General features: G+C 44.6%; 3 protein-coding genes across 3 annotated transcripts; 2 read left to right on the forward strand and 1 right to left on the reverse strand.

Moving 5' to 3' along the window:
- Window positions 1–1,845: 1,845 nt before the first annotated feature.
- LOC117377168 (septin-8-A-like) lies at window positions 1,846–10,906 on the forward strand. The gene is made up of 10 exons (XM_033973525.2): window positions 1,846–1,970; window positions 5,593–5,707; window positions 5,817–6,012; window positions 7,111–7,297; window positions 7,362–7,523; window positions 7,612–7,708; window positions 7,789–7,957; window positions 8,254–8,386; window positions 9,051–9,232; window positions 10,413–10,906. Exons 1-10 carry the CDS (start codon window positions 1,941–1,943, stop codon window positions 10,465–10,467), a joined length of 1,326 nt encoding a protein of 441 aa, XP_033829416.1. The 5' UTR covers window positions 1,846–1,940; the 3' UTR covers window positions 10,468–10,906.
- A 412-nt stretch (window positions 10,907–11,318) lies between these two features.
- Window positions 11,319–14,991, forward strand: ccng1 (cyclin G1). Its single transcript, XM_033973538.2, has 6 exons — window positions 11,319–11,513; window positions 12,518–12,781; window positions 12,849–13,102; window positions 13,592–13,670; window positions 13,756–13,866; window positions 13,938–14,991. The coding sequence occupies exons 2-6, from the start codon at window positions 12,518–12,520 to the stop codon at window positions 14,127–14,129; spliced, it is 900 nt and encodes a 299-aa protein (XP_033829429.1). The 5' UTR covers window positions 11,319–11,513; the 3' UTR covers window positions 14,130–14,991.
- On the reverse strand, window positions 14,989–17,241 carry nudcd2 (NudC domain containing 2). The gene is made up of 4 exons (XM_033973548.2): window positions 16,806–17,241; window positions 15,816–15,864; window positions 15,587–15,738; window positions 14,989–15,298 (listed from the first exon to the last, which is right to left on the reverse strand). The coding sequence occupies exons 1-4, from the start codon at window positions 16,992–16,994 to the stop codon at window positions 15,215–15,217; spliced, it is 474 nt and encodes a 157-aa protein (XP_033829439.1). The 5' UTR covers window positions 16,995–17,241; the 3' UTR covers window positions 14,989–15,214.
- Between the last annotated feature and the right edge of the window lie 763 nt (window positions 17,242–18,004).

Consider the following 18,004-nt stretch of genomic DNA (forward strand, 5'->3'; position numbering starts at 1 on the left):
ACAGCGACCACAGCAAACACAGGTCCAGTTTTCCCCGCCCTTTTGGCCTGAGGTCCGGGGATGTTTAGGACTCGGACCGTAGTTGCGTCCACACTGTCTGGTGACGCGCGTTCACTTTGCGCACTGTCTGCTGGGGCCTTGGCTTTAACATAACTGCCATTCAAGTTCCAGACACACGTATTGTTATTCTCAGTGTCCGAGGACGAGGCTGTGACGCACGGGGAGCGCAGTGGAGACGCAGAGGAGACGCTGGTGTGACTCGTTAAAGTGTCGTCCTTGTGCGCTCTGGGTGACGCACAGCGCGGCGCGTCTTTAACAAAGTCAAGGTACCGTTTCTTCACCACCACAAACTTGGTGTCGTCCATTGTTCTCACCACAGCGACGCTATTCACCAACTTTTTGAATAGGTCCCTGTTGTGCTGCTTTTCCGCGGGATCGGGGCTGTGGATCCGGCTCCTGAAATGGTTCAAAAAATCGGAGTTCTTCACTTTACCTCCGTGTTCGAGTAAAAAAGATAAGATCGACTCTTGGGTCAAAGCCATTGTGTTTAGAGCAGAGGAGAAACAAGGATGCACGCGGACAGACCGTCTGGAGCTGTATCCCCCTCCTCTCCCCCCTCTCCTCTCCCCCCTCTCCTCTCCCCCCTCTCCTCTCCCCCCTCTCCTCTCCAGCCCCCTCCTTTCCTGCCCCGGCCTCTCCGTCCTGTCCGCTCCAGCCCTGTCCTCTCCCTCCTCTCCCTCTCCTGTCCTGTCCTCTCCCTCTCCCTCTCCTCTCCTGTCTTGTCCTCTCCCTCCTCTCCAGCCCCCTCCTTTCCTGCCCCGTCCCCTCCGTCCTGTCCTCTCCCTCCTCCTCCTCCTCTCCATCCCCCTCCTCCTCCTCCTCCTCCTCCAACCTGTCGCTTCCGGTGTATTGTGTACTTGTGCATCCTGCTGTCACCGTGTGGACAGTGAGAGTAAAAGTAACTGTACCAGATTACAGTTACTCTTTCCTCTGGTGTTGTTCAGATTACAGTTACTTTACTAAAATCAAATGACTCAGGACAGTATTTTATCATGTAGCCACAGTTTAGTGAGAAAAACACCGGACACAAACACACTCCAGTCCTACAGGGCAGAGTGTGTGAGGTTTAGTCTCTACTTTGACATAAATGAATAAAGCAATAAAAAATAAAGCAGTTTGTAAATGATACGTCATGTTTTTACACTATGAAATAATACAACCTGGTGTAAAAGTATTCAGAGTATTCAGAATACAGTACTCTGATTGGCCCATGGAACTGAATACAAAATATATTTTAATGCAGGTATTCAGTATTCTGTAAGTAAATACATTTGCAAAGTATTCTTCCCATCACTGATTGTGGATAAATAATAATAATAATAATAATAATGATAATAATAATAATAATAATAATAATAATAATAATAATAATGATAATAATAATAATAATAATAATAATAATAATAATAATAATAATAATAATAATAATAATAATAATAATGATAATAATAATAATAATAATAATAATAATAATAATAATAATAATAATAATAATAATGGCTGTGTTTCTGTTATTGGACATTATAATTGACCTTTCAGATCTGTAGAAGTTTTCAGGAGGAGAAAACTCTCTGTTCTCTGATGGACACTCAGGTTTAGATCTAAACTGATTTTCTAAGTGTCTTCTCCCTGTTGTTTAGTTCATCACAGCTCATGGTCCAGTGTCCTCTGTGTCCATCACAGCTCATGGTCCAGTGTCCTCTGTGTCCATCACAGCTCATGGTCCAGTGTCCTCTGTGTCCATCACAGCTCATGTTAAAGCTGCAGTGCCCCCTGCTGTCCAGAGGGGGCGCTGTTTGTAGCGTCCATATTGAAAGAGTCGCTCTGAGGCCGCTGTGTGATGAGGAGCAGCTCTGGAGGATCACGCAGCCTCTTTGACGATGGCGGCCCCTGACATAGATGTGTTCACTGTAAGTCTGCGGAGGCACGCGCAGGAGCGTGTGGCGCGCGCGTTGCGCTCGTTTTGGGTCAGATTTGCGCAGTTTTCTGGGGGATGGATGTGCGTTTGTTTGTGTTGTGATTCAGCGGCGTCGTTACGTTAAACCCGGACCGTGGGCAGGATTATGTTTGGAGCTGGAGTGACTTATGGTCACGAGGCGAGCTCCTTTTCTGCGCCTAAAGCGCCTCGGTGCCGCTCGTGGTCGTGGCGCAGCAGCAGTGGCAGGTGCGCAACGTGCGTAAATGGCGCTTGGCACTGAGTGACCATAAAGTAAAACAAACAGGCACAGGACGGACAGAGGATAAGAGGATCAGCGCGAGGACCTGCTCTTTACAGACACATCTGAAGAGCAAAGACATTTACAGAGACACTACCAGAGCTGGACAGGGACAGAGCAGTGGACAGAGACACTACCAGAGCTGGACAGGGACAGAGCAGAGCTGGACAGAGACAGGGCAGTGGACAGAGACAGGGCAGTGGACAGAGACAGGGCAGTGGAATCTTAAGATTTAAAGATGTAAACAGCTGCATTTGAACAGAAGGTCATAACTGTGATGTATGTGAAGTTATGGACAGTGTGGACAGAGAGTGGACAGAGTGTGGACAGAGTGTGGTGGACAGAGTGTGGACAGAGAGGGGACAGAGTGTGGACTGAGTGTGGACAGAGTGTGGACAGAGAGGGGACAGAGAGGGGACAGAGTTTGGACAGAGAGGGGACAGAGTGTGGACAGAGAGTGGACAGAGTGTGGACAGAGAGGGGACAGAGTGTGGACTGAGTGTGGACAGAGAGGGGACAGAGTGTGGACAGAGTGTGGACTGAGTGTGGACAGAGAGGGGACAGAGTGTGGACTGAGTGTGGACAGAGTGTGGACAGAGAGGGGACAGAGTGTGGACAGAGTGTGGACAGAGAGGGGACAGAGTGTGGACTGAGTGTGGACAGAGTGTGGACAGAGAGGGGACAGAGTGTGGACAGAGTTTGGACAGAGAGGGGACAGAGTGTGGACAGAGAGTGGACAGAGTGTTGACAGAGAGTGGACAGAGTGTGGACAGAGTGTGGACAGAGAGGGGACAGAGAGGGGACAGAGTGTGGACAGAGTTTGGACAGAGAGGGGACAGAGTGTGGACAGAGAGTGGACAGAGTGTGGACAGAGAGGGGACAGAGTGTGGACTGAGTGTGGACAGAGAGGGGACAGAGTGTGGACAGAGTGTGGACTGAGTGTGGACAGAGAGTGGACAGAGTGTGGACAGAGTGTGGACAGAGTGTGGACAGAGAGGGGACAGAGTGTGGACAGAGTGTGGACAGAGAGTGGACAGAGTGTGGACAGAGTGTGGACAGAGAGGGGACAGAGTGTGGACAGAGTGTGGACAGAGTGTGGACAGAGAGGGGACTGAGTGTGGACTGAGTGTGGACAGAGTGTGGACAGAGAGGGGACAGAGTGTGGACAGAGAGGGGACAGAGTGTGGACTGAGTGTGGACAGAGAGGGGACAGAGTGTGGACTGAGTGTGGACAGAGTGGACAGAGTGTGGACAGAGAGAGGACAGAGTGTGGACAGAGAGGGGACTGAGTGTGGACAGAGTGGACAGAGTGTGGACAGAGAGAGGACAGAGTGGACAGAGTGTGGACAGAGAGGGGACAGAGTGTGGACAGAGTGTGGACAGAGTGGACAGAGTGTGGACAGAGAGGGGACAGAGTGTGGACAGAGAGGGGACAGAGTGTGGACAGAGTGTGGACTATCTGGATAAGTAAGGATGGGCATCTGAAGGGGGGGTTGTGATGGGGTCCAGGTGTATGTGGGTCCAGTTGTGATGGGGTCCGGTTGTGATGGGGTCTGGTTGTATGTGGGTCCGGTTGTATGTGGGTCCAGTTGTGATGGGGTCCGGTTGTGATGGGGTCCGGTTGTATGTGGGTCCAGTTGTGATGGGGTCCGGTTGTATGTGGGTCCAGTTGTGATGGGGTCCGGTTGTGATGGGGTCTGGTTGTATGTGGGTCTGGTTGTTTGTGGGTCCGGTTGTATGTGGGTCCGGTTGTTTGTGGGTCCGGTTGTACGTGGGTCCGGTTGTACGTGGGTCCGGTTGTATGTGGGTCTGGTTGTTTGTGGGTCTAGTTGTACGTGGGGCCGGTTGTACGTGGGTCCGGTTGTATGTGGGTCTGGTTGTTTGTGGGTCCGGTTGTATGTGGGTCCGGGTGTACGTGGGTCCGGTTGTATGTGGGTCTGGTTGTTTGTGGGTCCGGTTGCACGTGGGTCTGGTTGTACGTGGGTCCGGTTGTGCCAGTGGACGCTCTGTGGACTCACACTCACATAAAGAGCTCTTTGTGTGTTTGTGTGAAAGGAGCAGGACAGAAGCGGCTGATTGTTGTATTGGACACGTCCTTTTTTCATGTTGAGCGTCTGGAGATGCCAAGACGCAGAGAACAGCCCTCCTCTGTTTTCACATGTTTATAATCCTCATACAAGTCACGCCACTGTCCTCCTCAACAAAATCTGATTATTATCTCATTTCTGGACATTTTCGAGTATTTAAATGAGTCCGATTTGGATAATCTGGACATTTTCGAGTATTTAAATGAGTCTGATGTGGATAATCTGGACATTTTCGAGTATTTAAATGAGTCTGATGTGGATAATCTGGACATTTTCGAGTATTTAAACGAGTCTGATATGGATAATCTGGACATTTTCGAGTATTTAAACGAGTCTGATGTGAATAATCTGGGCATTTTCGAGTATTTAAATGAGTCTGATATGGATAATCAGAGGGACCATGAACAGAAACATGTCATTTTAATAATCTTAGAACTCAAAGAACCAGATTAGCACACTTCTGTTGCGCTGGGAAAGGCTGCTGCACCTCTCCAACTTTTTAAAAATAATCCTTGAAGTCGCTTTTCATTTCGCCTTGAAGTTAAAATAGACGCAGCCTTCACATTTTAAACACTAATATTCAGAGTTGGGTGGTAACATTGCAGAACTTGATTACACAATTCAGGCTTTAAACTGCACAGAATCAGTGAGAAAAATATAAAACGCAGCGACAGGAAATGCTTAAAGCTCCTACGTTACACAAAATTGACTCTTGTAGCTTTAAGTCATGTTCTAATGTTGTTCCCTCCTCAAAAACAGACCTGGAGTTGTGTTTTGTTTCATTCACACATGTTTGAGTCAGACTTTATTATTAGTCTGTAACATCTGCAAAGCTCAAAATGCGACGTTCCACCTTGTGATGTCATCATGTGGTAGTTTAACAGCTCCTTTTACCTTTAGTTCAGTCGAGATAAGTGGCAATTCCAGGGTTGAAATGATCCAAATGATTCTATAAATGAAGGTGTGTGGAGTTTAAAAACACAGCGGAGCACTTCCTGTATCGCCACATGATGACATCACAAGGTGGAACAGAGTGTTTTCAGTTTGAGAGAAGAAGAACTCAGCCTAAATCTGCAGTGTTGAGTGAAATAAAACAGAGAGCAGTGCATTATGGGACTTTAACCAACAGTGAAACAAACATACAGCTGTTTTTTGTACTTTCTGTAGCTAAATATATTTTCAAAGTGTTGTTCCCATCACTGCTAATAATTAAGTTTTGTTTTAAATAGAATGAAGAAAAGCGAAACCTGGAGCTCGGCGGCCATGTTGGATTCGACAGCCTGCCCGATCAGCTCGTCAGCAGATCCGTCGCCCAAGGCTTTTGTTTTAACATCCTCTGTGTAGGTACGAGCGACCTCAGCTTTCACCGCCCTCGACACTTTTATCAACATCCATCTGTTCATTTTTTATTATTAATACCTGCATTTGTGTTTGATCCTTGCGCCGTCTCCAGGTGAAACTGGAATTGGGAAATCCACTCTGATCAATACACTGTTCAATACGACGTTTGAAACTGAAGAGGCCAGTCATTATGAGGCTGAAGTGCGACTACGACCACAAACATTCGAGCTTCAGGAGAGCAACGTGAATCTGAAGCTCACTGTGGTGCACACGGTCGGGTTTGGAGACCAGATCAACAAAGAGGAGAGGTAACACTTCCACAGATCTGATATGGAGACGTGTGACAGCTGAAAATGTGGAGTGTCTCTTTGGGGATGAGTAAAATTAGTAAATGGCTCCTAAAAACAGAAGAATGAGACAGGTTGGACCGTTTGGGAGCTGCTCCAGTGTTACTCCCGTCCAGTTTAGACTCAGAGGATCTTGGGTTTAAACATTTATTTGGACATGTCTTTACCGTCGTCTTTACACGCAAATAAACCTCCAGGTCCGCACATGCCACCAGAACTGTGGAAAAGAAATACAAAAACTTAAATTAACCTTAAAATATGATCCTGGACATATAACAATGTAGAGAAGCACATACAGAACAGGGGACAGGCTCTACCTCATCAGTCTCACTCCTGATTGGCTGCTTGGTTGCTACGACACTCACGGTCAGAATTCCAAATATTTATTATATAACAGCTCCAGCCTCGATGAGCTTCATTTGACTGGAGCCAAACGCTGTGGGCGACGTCACACTCACTGAGTCCACGTCTTTACACAGTTGACACATGATAAATGACACATTAATACAAAGTGTTGCAGTTTTCACACAGATAGAGTAGTAAAGAACACGACAAAACAAGAGAAAATGTGCCTCATCAGCCACATCCACTCTGAGGGGTAAAGTTCACGTCTTTCCACGTCTTAAACTTATAAAATGTGCTTTAGTCAGACGTTTGTGTCTGATGCAGAGCACAGCCCCTCAGGGAGCGCAGCCCTAAAGATTCCCCTTACAAACAAGTGGAACAAATAAAAGGTTCCCCCTTTTCCTGTGTCATAACTAAAATAAACAGGAAATAAATGAACATGAATTAAGGGACAATATGACTTATTTGTGACTATTTCTGCTCGTTCATATTCGACTGTGTTTTAATCTGTTTATTACAAACAACATGAACTTAAATATGTGAGTTTCTTCTGACGATGTTGAACAAATACAGAAGAGAGACAGGGAAGCATTTTAAAGAGATGCAAAGTTTACATTTATGACCAAATGATGTAAAGATTTACTGTGGACAGATGTTTTTAAAGTCTGACCTGTTGCATTTGCCATGAATATAGACATAATATTCTCTTTACAGCTACAAACCCATTACTGAATACATCGACGCTCAGTTTGAGAAGTATCTCGAGGAGGAGCTGAAAATCAGACGGTCCTTGTTCAATTATCACGACACGAGGATCCACATCTGTCTGTATTTCATCGCACCCACGGGACACTCTCTGAAGTCTCTGGACCTGGTGACCATGAAGAAACTGGACAGCAAGGTGACGTTCAAAACCAAACGTGAAAATATGTTCTTGAATCTGTTTTTGACCCTCGTCTCTTCAGGTGAACATCATCCCGGTGATCGCAAAAGCCGACACGGTTTCAAGAAGTGAACTGGACAAATTAAAAATCAAGATCATGAGCGAGCTGGTCAGTAATGGAGTCCAGATTTACAACTTTCCCACTGAGGACGAGGCCGTTGCAGAGATCAACGCATCGATGAATGTGAGTTGCTACGGTTCCGGTTCCCTTTTTTGTGAAATATGAAAAGAGTTGTGAAGTTGACAGACATCTGCTTCGTTTTACGCTTCAGACGTATCTTCCTTTTGCCGTCATTGGAAGCACAGAAGACGTAAAAGTCGGAAATAAGATGGTGAAGGCGCGACTCTACCCCTGGGGATCTGTACAAGGTCAGGCCACTGAGCTGGTCTTCATAAAACATCAAGGTTTGGATTCACTATTTCACGTAACCTCCTGAACTTTCTTTCAGTGGAGAATGAAAACCACTGCGATTTTGTGAAGCTGAGGGAGATGCTGTTACGGGTGAACATGGAGGACCTCCGAGAGCAAACGCACGCCCGGCACTACGAGCTTTACCGCCGCTGTAAACTCGAAGAGATGGGCTTCAAAGATTCAGACCCAAACAGCACGTCTTTCAGGTTAAATATGTTACACAGATCACACAGTTTAGGCTCAAACTGCACAATGTTAGAGGGAAAAATGGAAAACTCTGATCTTATGGTGAGGCAGGTGCAATCTTTTGGAGTTTTTTATTTATTATGATTTTCTAAAAGTCAGATTTTGATCACACAAAGTTAGTTTTTAACCAGGCAAGAGTTTTATTAGGTTCTGGTAGAGTCAAAGTTTATTTTTGCAAGATTCAAATCCACAAATATGAGTTATAATTGGCTATAGGCTACAAAAAAGATCAAACTTTGCTTCTGTTTACCTCTAGTCTTCAGGAGACCTATGAAGCCAAGAGGAAAGAGTTTCTGCTGGAGCTTCAGCGTAAAGAAGAGGAGATGAGGCAGATGTTTGTGAACAAAGTCAAAGAAACAGAGGCCGAGCTCAAAGAGAAAGAAAAAGAGGTTTGTGTTAACATGCGGTCATGGTTCAAATTGTTCAGGACAAAACGCTGGACGCTGAGAGACTTTGGAGGACTTTGGGAGACCTTGGGGGGACCTTGGAGAACTTTGGAGGACCTTAAGGGACTTTGGGGGACTTTGAGAGACCTTTGGAGATGTTTGTGGACTTTGGGGGACCTTGGGGGACTTTGGGAGACCTTGGTGGACTTAATGGGACTTTCAGGGACTTTTGAGGACCTTGGGGGACTTTGGGAGACCTTCGGAGATCTTTGCGGACTTTGGGGGACCTTGGGGGACTTTGGGAGACCTTTGGAAACGTTTGCGGACTTTGGGAGACCTTGGTGGACTTAATGGGAATTTCAGGGACTTTTGAGGACCTTGGGGGACTTTGGGAGACCTTCGGAGATCTTTGCAGACTTTGGGGGACCTTGGGCGACTTAATGGGACTCTCGGGGACCTTGGGGGACTTTGGGGGACTGAACCTTCGCTGCCGTTGCTCTCATGTTCTTGAATCACTCCCACAACCCCTCAGAAACTCGGACTCACTGCAGCACTTCAAATCACTACTAAAAACTCACCTGTTCAAGTATTATTATTATTTTTATTATTATTAATATTAAATGATCTAATTGCGGTTAGTCTGACTTTGTTTTTTTGTGGTATCCAGCTCCATGGCAGGTTTGAGCAGCTGAAGCGAATGCACCAAGAGGAGAAGAAGAACGTGGAGGAGAAACGTCGGGAGCTGGAGGAGGAGATGAACACCTTCAACAGGAGGAAAATGGAGGCTCTGATGGGCCAGGGGCCTCAGGGCGGCTCCCAGCCCTTTAAAAAGGACAAAGACAAGAAGAAGTAAGTCTCACAAAGTCTGATTAATGTTTCCATAGTGATGTGTTGAAACTTCACATCTAAACACTCAAAAACACACAGTATGTACATGTGTTTAAACGCTCATGGGCATCGTCATTTTTAGCAGGGATCCAGCTTTTTCAGCTCCGGTATCAATACTTTGACTTTAAATATCTGCTGATACTCGATATGATCCTATACCAGTGAAGAGATGAAAAGTGCAGCTTATTGAGACATTCTAGGCCAAAAATCAGCCTGTAACTAGTTTTATTAAAGCCAATTAAAGGCCCAACGTCAATATCATGAAACCGATACCTGATCCAGTATTTTTCCAGTATCGGTTCAATATCGGTATCGGTGAATCTGTCGTTATTTTTACAAAGACATTTAGGCTGAAAAAGAAGGACAGATTCAGAAGGACAGGAGTGAGGACACAGGGGAGGTTTGTACAGTTCATTTTGCCAAATAAAAAAATAAATCCTTTATTTAATTTGATTGTTTTATCGTCTCGTTTGGGGGAGTGTTTTGTGTTTTAGCAGATAAACCTTCCAGCCACAGCATCTGTCATTGGTCTGAGTTTAACTAAATCTTTTAAGTTAAAGCTCGTATCGTTTACATTGACTTCATGCCATTGTCTTTCACGTTTCACTTTTTACATTTTAGTTTTTGCCAAACTGTTTTATGTCTTTTCAGTTGATTTTGGGATGAAACAGTGAGGGACCAGGACTGTGTGTCTTCAGAACTTTGTGGCCTGTGTGACTCAGTGACTTTGCACATCAGCCTGAATAATGTGATAATCCTCTGTGTGTCTGTGGATCCAAACACAACATGGTTCTGCATATTTAATACCACTCTTTACCGCTGACTCTGCTCGACTCTAAAACAACACATCCTTGGACTCTTAGTAACGCGCTCGTGTGATTTTAACAGTGTGTTTTCTCACTGAAACAGCAGAATAACCCACAACAGTCTGACTGTGCCAAAGTTTACGGCAAAGTTTAACCTGGAATTTCTTTTGATTTTCATTAATGATTATTTTTATCACTACGTTTTCCCAGCGTCTTTCAGAATCTCTCCATCCGTTTGTCTGTGTTCTTCTTCTTCACCCGTAACAGTATCGAGCTGCTTCTTCTGGTAACAAATATTAACATTTCTACATTGTGCATTCTCCCTTTTTCTTTAGCTTCTTTAGTCTACCCTCTGCGTGCTCCTTAACCTCAGGACGGAATCTGAATTAGAAGACTTTCTGCTTCTACACGAAAAGGCGTAGCAAATGAAATGAGTGGGTTTTCTAATGTCATCTTGTCCACATGGAGTCACAGTCACATGTCTGAGCAGTGCTCTGTAGCATGGTTTGTGCATGTCTTTTATCATCCCCTTTTTTGCCAAAACGTCATTTACAATGTGCTGTTGTTTTTGACTAACACTGTGAAACTCACAAAGACATGGCTCCAGAAGAATGATATTTTATTATTTGTAGTATGCACTTTAAACATTACATGTTATTAACAGCTATGATTCAAATCTATTTAAAGTGTTTAATAAATAAACATATTTAATTATTTTAAAGTACTGTTAGGGCAGATTCATTGTTATATAACATTAGTAAATCTAAATGGGATTGTGTCATTTCTAGATTTGTAAAATCTATTGGAGACAAATAAAAATGTATGTCATAAAATGTTTTTTTCTGCATTTATTCTTTTTAAACCAGGTGAGGCTTCCTCTGGTCTGGACACTTCTGGAAAGTGTTCAGAGAAATCACAAAGGCCCTAGAGTTCTGAATAAGATTTGTACATAAATGCACTCGGACACTGACCTCTGTTTATGACCTCTGACCTCTGTTTATGACCTCTGACCTTTATCTGACCTGAAAAAGATGAGTTTGAATCATGTTTTTATCTGACAGAAGATGAAAAACTTAATGTCAATACAAACACGCCCCGCCTCCTCCGCACTGATTGGTTGTTCTACTTTTCAGAGGCGGGGCGTATACTTGACTGACTTGTTAAATATCCAATCAGAGCAGAGTATTTCAGAGCCGTCGGCTCAGGAGCCAATAGGATCGCTCGGTGTCGGGGCAGGGCCTGGTTTTATCGGCGCATTAAAGGCGCTGGGCCCTTTTCGCCTGAGCCGCGGGTAGGGGCCGTGCACAGGCACAAATAAACTCTGCTTAAAACTTTCTTAAGTGAAAGTTCATACTTGCACTCATTTCATTCGCTTGTTTTAAGCGTGTGAAGTTTTTGTTTTGTTTTTAGCAAACCACACAAAGTCACTAGCCAAGGTAAGAAGACTTTCCTTTTACGTCTTTATTTGTCAAAGTCAGTGTCATTTTTGTGTTTATTCTGTTAGTTCTGTGTTGTTTATAGTAGTAAAGAGTCAGTGTGGTGTGATTTAAGACTTTAAACCTCTCAGAGGACACATATCTTCTGTGTCACAGCTCTGTTAGCATATTAGCATATTAGCCTGTTAGCATGTTAGCTCACGTTCATCTCCAGGAGCGGCTTATACTTGATTCTAGCTCATCTTTCATTATTTGACCTGGCTGGATTTCGCCTCCATCAGTAAAGGTTGTGTTTGAGGTCACTGTTCTGGTTTGGGGCGTTTCTGTGGTCGGATTTTGTTTTATCTTCCACTAGTTTGTTTGTATCAGCGCAGACTGAGGCTGGGACATGTCCTGACATGACGCTCTGACACTGCCCCTGTGTCTCTGCCCCTGTCCCTGCCCCTGTGCCCCTCTACAGGCCTGTGTCTCTGTGCCCCTGTACCCTGTGCTCCTGGCACACATTTAACTCCACAGAACACCATATTTACTCCACATTTCACTGTATTTATCTGCTCAGAGTCTTGGACATGGTTTCTCGTCTGTCCGACCTGCAGCCGTCTCATTCCAGTTCAGTCCAGTCTGGTGACAGCTGTGGTCAGAGCCTTATTTGGAAGTGTCCGTGTCCAGAGCTTCTCACGCGCTCTCTGAAGTGCAGAGTTATGGATGTGCACAAAATGAACGTCATGTCATTAACTAAACACAAGTATTGAGCTCGAGATCGAACGTTACAAATGAACCAGGCCTGTGTCACACTGGTGAACGCCTACTGCAGTAAAGAGGTTCAATACTTTGGAATGGACTAATTATCATCCTAAAACCTCAACTTATTTAACATTAGGCTATCTGAAAATGTTGTTTGTCACAGTCTCACTCTTGTCCACATTTTCTAGTGCAGTCTGGTTCTTTCTGGCTTGTTCTTCACATACAGATTTGCTGACTGTTCTTGTTCCGTCTGTTTGCAGATGATTGATACACCCGCAGCCCCAGGAGCTCTGCCCTTTGCGGTGCAGCTCAAGGCTTTGATGGATCAGGAAGGTCGATACCAGCCAAAACTCGGAGGCCTGAGATGTTTGGAGAGCGCGCAGGACAACGGGCTCCGAATGACCACCAAACTGCGAGAGCTGGAGGTGAGGGACCTGCTGTCTCTGACCAGGTTCTTTGGCTTCAGCTCCGAGACGTTCTCCCTGGCCATCAGTGTCCTGGATCGATTTCTGTCAGTCATGAAGGTCAGTATTAAAAAAAACAAGTAGAATGTAAGCATAAAAGACTCAAGATGACATTTTTTGTGAACAGATTCAGCCCAAACACCTGTCCTGCGTGGGCTTGTGCTGCTTCTACATCGCTGTGAAGTCGTCTGAAGAGGAGAAGAACGTGCCACTTGCCACTGACCTGATCCGCATCACCCAGAGCCGCTTCACGGTGTCTGACATGATGAGGATGGAGAAGATCATCATGGAGAAGCTGCACTGGAAGGTGAAGGCCCCCACGACACTGCGCTTCCTCCGCCTTTTTTACCGCCACCTCCAGGAACGGCTCCCCCATGAGAGGTGAGGCCGGTCACATGACTCAGATACACAACTAAAATGTCTCATCTTTATCTTTGGAGGGAACTTTAGATAAGTCATTTAGGTCCATCTGGCACATGCACTACCAGTTCAGGGTTTGTTTTTTCCTACTTTTACTGCACAATTCCAAAATATCCTGCTTCATATGTTGGACGTCTTTATGCGTCTAAAATGTTGAAAGAAACAAATTTTAATAACTGTACTAAATATTTCTTGACAAAGCAAAGGGTGACTACTTTGAGACTATGAAATGTAAAAAAATTGTTTACTACATAATTCCACACATCTTGCTTCATATATTTGATGTCTTCTGTATGTGTATATAAAGTAGTAAAAATAAACAGAATACTGAATGAGAGGGTGTGTCCAGACGTTTAACTGGTAGTGTACATCTACATGTCCAACACATTATGTAACATTTCCCTGTGTGAAGCCGTCAAAGCGTTGCTACAGATGTTTTTGTTTTAACAGTGAGAAGACCCTGAGCATTGAACGACTGGAGGCTCAGCTGAAGGCCTGTCACTGCTCATTTGTTTTCACCAAAATGAAGGTGAGCTTCAGAGAGTTTATGCTGGTGCTGCTAATCTCGAGTTAATACAGTTCAGATTAAATTTATTAAATTGTGTTTGTTGCAGCCGTCTCTGCTGGCTCTCGCTCTGCTCAGCTTTGAACTGCGAGAGCAACATGATCCCGAGTGCAGTGACCAAATATCTGCTGCCCTCTCAGCCATTCAGACTCAGCTTTATGTAAGTGATCGGTGTCTAATGAAACCCAAGCAGCTTTACTTGCCATAATAACCCTTTGTTTATTGCTGCAGATCAAGGATGGTGATCTGGTTTGCGTGAGAGAGCTGGTCGGGAAGTGCCTGGCTGAATATGCCACCGCCAAGTGCTCCAGGCCAAACGGTCAAAGACTTCGCTGGACCATTTCTGGAAGAACGGCTCGTCAGCTCAAGCACAGCTACTACAAAATCACTCACCTGCCGACCATCCCAGAGTCGGCCAATTAAAATCTCTAAGATCTTTGTAACTGGGTGACCTTGTCTAAAGTTTGTAATTGGATCAGTGTCAGTAAAATAAACATTTGGACCCCAAGGTCACCCGCCTGATTCGACCTCATTTTCTTTACAGAGGACCATTATAGATGATGGTTTTCTTTAAAGAAAAGCCAGACTCATCTGTCGTAAATCACTGTTCATCTGCCCCATCAACGAGGAGTAACGCTCTGTCTGCCTCGCGGCTTAGTTTTACTTTCATGGTTGAGTTGCTTGCACAAGTGTACAGTGTGTTCTTAAATCCGTACCATGATGTTTGGTATTTGGGTTGCTGGTTTTAAGCAATTAAGTATAGAACCACCTAGGTCCTCAGTCCACTGTGTGGAAGAGGAGGGAGAAGGATTTTGTGAACATCAAAAAATGGAACCAAGAAATCGGGCCCAAAGTCCTTAACTCTCACCCTAGGTCGCTAACTGTGGTGAATGCACACTCCTACCCAAGGTGATCATTTTAGTTCATGGCGAGGAAGCTCTGGATCTCTCCAGTGAAAAAGGCTAGTTATGATTCGTCATTTCTAGCCTATCATATTTGAAGCTGAATGTCGGCTTTGCCAAGCAGTTACCGATGAGCTGTTTTCACTGATTTTTGATTTGTAGACACAAGTAAAGCATTGCTTTTGCTAAATTATTAGTTTACAATTAGACAGAACACAAAGTGGTAATCCAGTAGAATAATCGCTTGAATATTTGACTGTTCCCTGTGTTTTTTGTTTCTTTTTCTTGATTTGTGTTCTCAATTCAAAATTGTACTTCAGCGCACCATCTGGTAAACCTGTATGCTTGTACCTTTCAATAAAACATTTATTGAAAAGCCAAAAGGTTCATTCATTTCTTTAATACACCTGCAGAGTTCAGTTAACAACATGAACCAAAGACCTCATAAAATCTCCAAACAGGATCTGAAATGTTCCTCACGTTCATAATTTCAAAATGTCCGCCTTAGTCTGAACTGAAGAAGTGTCTTGGATGAGCAGTGAAACATCTTCACTCCAACGATTTGTCCAGTTGAGATTTAAACTTCATCTTTCGCCTTAGAAGTCATTACTTCTGTAAACTGGAAAAGTCCGGGCCGCCTCCTGCAAAATTGCCTGAGATTTCTGCTCCGCTGAAGTCAAAACCAGGATTCTGAAGAAGGAAAAAACAATTTAGCTCCTTTAGCACAACTGCACTCAGACAGTAAAGACTCAACATGAGCCTCCACAACATCCACATCCAAACATGTTCATCACATAAGCGTTTGGATTTTCATGTGCTTATATTTTTAAGCCACTCCACTGTCCAAGTGGCTGAAGGGGAAAAAAATCAAGCCCAGTGATTCTGCCATCACATAATTAAAGTACCTTTGGCACTCGAGTCCCTCAGATGATGGACATTTTAATAAGCTGTATCTGAACATGTCTGAGCTTCACTTACTTCCCGCTGGAACCGCTCCAGTGTGAGTTTCCTCTGCATCTGATCCTGAACCCAGGCATTGGCACAATATTCCCCCTCCAACAGAGACGACCAGCAGTTTCCTGCTTCTCTGTTGGTCTTCATTAGGACAATATGGATGAGACATTTGTCCTCTGCAGAAACGACAACTCCATCAGTGAAGAAATACCACAGTTCAATAGAATCATAGACACATAAAACAGTAACTCACCTAAAGTCCATGTCGCTTCATCACAAACAGTTGTACCAAACAGTTTCCCCTGTGAGTGCAAAAAGATTAAGTAAATGTGATTCAACAATCTCTGGTAACTGGCAAAGTGGAGATGACAGGTTTGAGGAGTCATTATAAAACAGTTTACAGCAAGAAGGTGTAGAAGACGCCATGCTGGGATAGTTTGAGAACAGTGGTACAGAGCCAAAGACTTTAATGATGGCACTGGTGGCAACTGAAGGATTGAATCTCAACAGCAAAAACAGATGCAGCTGCAAAAGTTTTTTTTACTCTTTGTTCTTCTAGAAATAATGGAGTAGATTTTCTCAAGAAGGAATGGAATAATACAGTCGCAGTCGCTGTATGAGACTGTTGTGGTGAGGAAAGAGCCAAGTCCAAAGGCAGAGCTCTCCATTTACCCTCACCTATGGTCCTGGTTTAGTCCTGGTTTAGATCTGTGGTCCTGCCCTCACCTAGGGTCATGAGATTTGGGTACTGACTGAGGACAAGATGGTGGAAACAAACGGTTAAATGAGTTTCCTCCTCAGGGTGGCTGGGCGCTCCCTTAGAGACAGTGTGAGGGGCTCAGTCACGTGGGAGGAGCTCAGAGTAGAGCTGCTGCTCCTCCACATCGAGAGGAGCAGCTGAGGTGGCTCAGGCATCTGTTCTGGACGCCTCCTGGACGTCTCCCTGGGCATGTCCCACACAGAAGAGGCCCCTAGGAAGACCCAGGACACGCTGAAGGGACTATGTCTCTGAACTGGCCTGGGAACGCCTTGGAAGGAGCTGGAGGAAGTGTCTGGGGTGTGAGAAGTCTGGGAGTCTGCTTAGACTTCTGGCCCCAGATAAGTGAAAGAAAATGGATGGATAAAATACATTTGGTTTTTGAAAATATTACTATACTCAAGCCTCCAATGACTTTCTCAAATGGCACTTATCTGTTTTTGCAAATGAACGAATCCCACAGTCCCCTCAGGACCTGTGTCATACCTTGAACACTTCCTTTCCTTTGACGTGCAGTTCAATGTCCTTCGAGCCCAGGCGACACTTCACCTCTTTGGCCGAGGTCCCGTTTGGAACATTGACCTCGATGAACACCTCCTCCATCGTCTGGTACCAGGAGCCCCAGGGCGTCCTGCAGGGGACCACCCCGCTCCGCTCCTCAAAGTGCACAGACATGCCCCCGGCCCACGCCCGGAGAATCACGGCTAAACTCACGCACAGCTAAATCAGGGCTAACTCAGAGCTAACGCCAAGATAACTCCAGCCCCCGGGTCTGCTTTTGTTCCACTAAATGTTCCGCACTGATAAAACTCCCCGCTCTGTTCAGGACAATATTTAAATCAGATGGAAAAGTGAAATAATCGCACATTTTCACACGACAGCTGCCGTTTCTGTTTGTTTTCTAACGCGCCACTTCCGCTTCCGGTCTGCGCTTTGGCGTCACTTCCGGTTGTGTCTCCTGCAGCGTCACGGTGTGGACAACTTCACGAATAACACAAACATCAGGTCTTTATTTTACTAAAACAAACGGAGCAAAAGTGCAGAGAAAGAATTCTGCTATCAAGTAAAAAAAAAAAATAGAAAAAGAAAAAAACACACAAAAACACCGTGTAAAGTTCTTTATAAACAGCTCATCCCTGATAAAAAATAAAAATAAAAATAAAATATATGTTTATGTGTGTCCCACCGGGAGACAGACCCAGGGCACGCGGGAGGGACGGTGTCTCTGGGCCTGGGACACCTCAGGGTCCCACCGGAGGAGCTGAAGGACGTGTCTGGGGTGAGGGAGGTCTGGGGGTCCCTGTTGAGCTGCTGCCCCGGAAAAGAGAAAAAAAAATGGATGGATGAGTAAATAAATGTTATAATGTAAGTGTATTTTATTTTCACGGGGGGTTAAGTGATTAAAAAGACTGATTCAGTGTTTGTTTTATTTTTTTGCTGTGATAGTTTTATGTAATTTCATTTTTATTCCTTTTTTTTTATTTCTGCAGTGGACTGTGTGTTTGGCAGATACAATTTTCCTCTGAGGATGAATAAAAGAAATTCTGATCTTATATAGTAAAAAAAAAAAAAAAAAAAGTGTGTATTTAAAAAAGGCCCCTCCTTAGAGTTAATCTGTTAATGAGATTACTGTTCTTGTCCTGGTGATCTCTGTTTCTTCTTCTGACCAGACACACGACTGTAAA

The sequence above is a fragment of the Periophthalmus magnuspinnatus genome, chromosome 10, assembly GCF_009829125.3.
Source record: "Periophthalmus magnuspinnatus isolate fPerMag1 chromosome 10, fPerMag1.2.pri, whole genome shotgun sequence".
Classification (NCBI taxonomy): Eukaryota; Metazoa; Chordata; class Actinopteri; order Gobiiformes; family Gobiidae; genus Periophthalmus; species Periophthalmus magnuspinnatus.

Bases quoted from the DNA above. Each gene is read 5' to 3' on its own strand.
- ccng1 (XM_033973538.2), top strand. From the start codon at position 12,518: ATGATTGATACACCCGCAGCCCCAGGAGCTCTGCCCTTTGCGGTGCAG. The intron at 12,782-12,848 runs GTCAGTATTAAA...TTTTGTGAACAG, and splicing joins GATTTCTGTCAGTCATGAAG to ATTCAGCCCAAACACCTGTC. The intron at 13,671-13,755 runs GTGAGCTTCAGA...TGTTTGTTGCAG, and splicing joins TTGTTTTCACCAAAATGAAG to CCGTCTCTGCTGGCTCTCGC.
- nudcd2 (XM_033973548.2), bottom strand. From the start codon at position 16,994: ATGTCTGTGCACTTTGAGGAGCGGAGCGGGGTGGTCCCCTGCAGGACG. The intron at 15,865-16,805 runs GTATGACACAGG...TTGCACTCACAG, and splicing joins AAGGAAAGGAAGTGTTCAAG to GGGAAACTGTTTGGTACAAC. The intron at 15,739-15,815 runs GTGAGTTACTGT...TCGTTTCTGCAG, and splicing joins TGAAGCGACATGGACTTTAG to AGGACAAATGTCTCATCCAT.
- LOC117377168 (XM_033973525.2), top strand. From the start codon at position 1,941: ATGGCGGCCCCTGACATAGATGTGTTCACT. The intron at 6,013-7,110 runs GTAACACTTCCA...TTCTCTTTACAG, and splicing joins CAGATCAACAAAGAGGAGAG to CTACAAACCCATTACTGAAT. The intron at 8,387-9,050 runs GTTTGTGTTAAC...TGTGGTATCCAG, and splicing joins TCAAAGAGAAAGAAAAAGAG to CTCCATGGCAGGTTTGAGCA.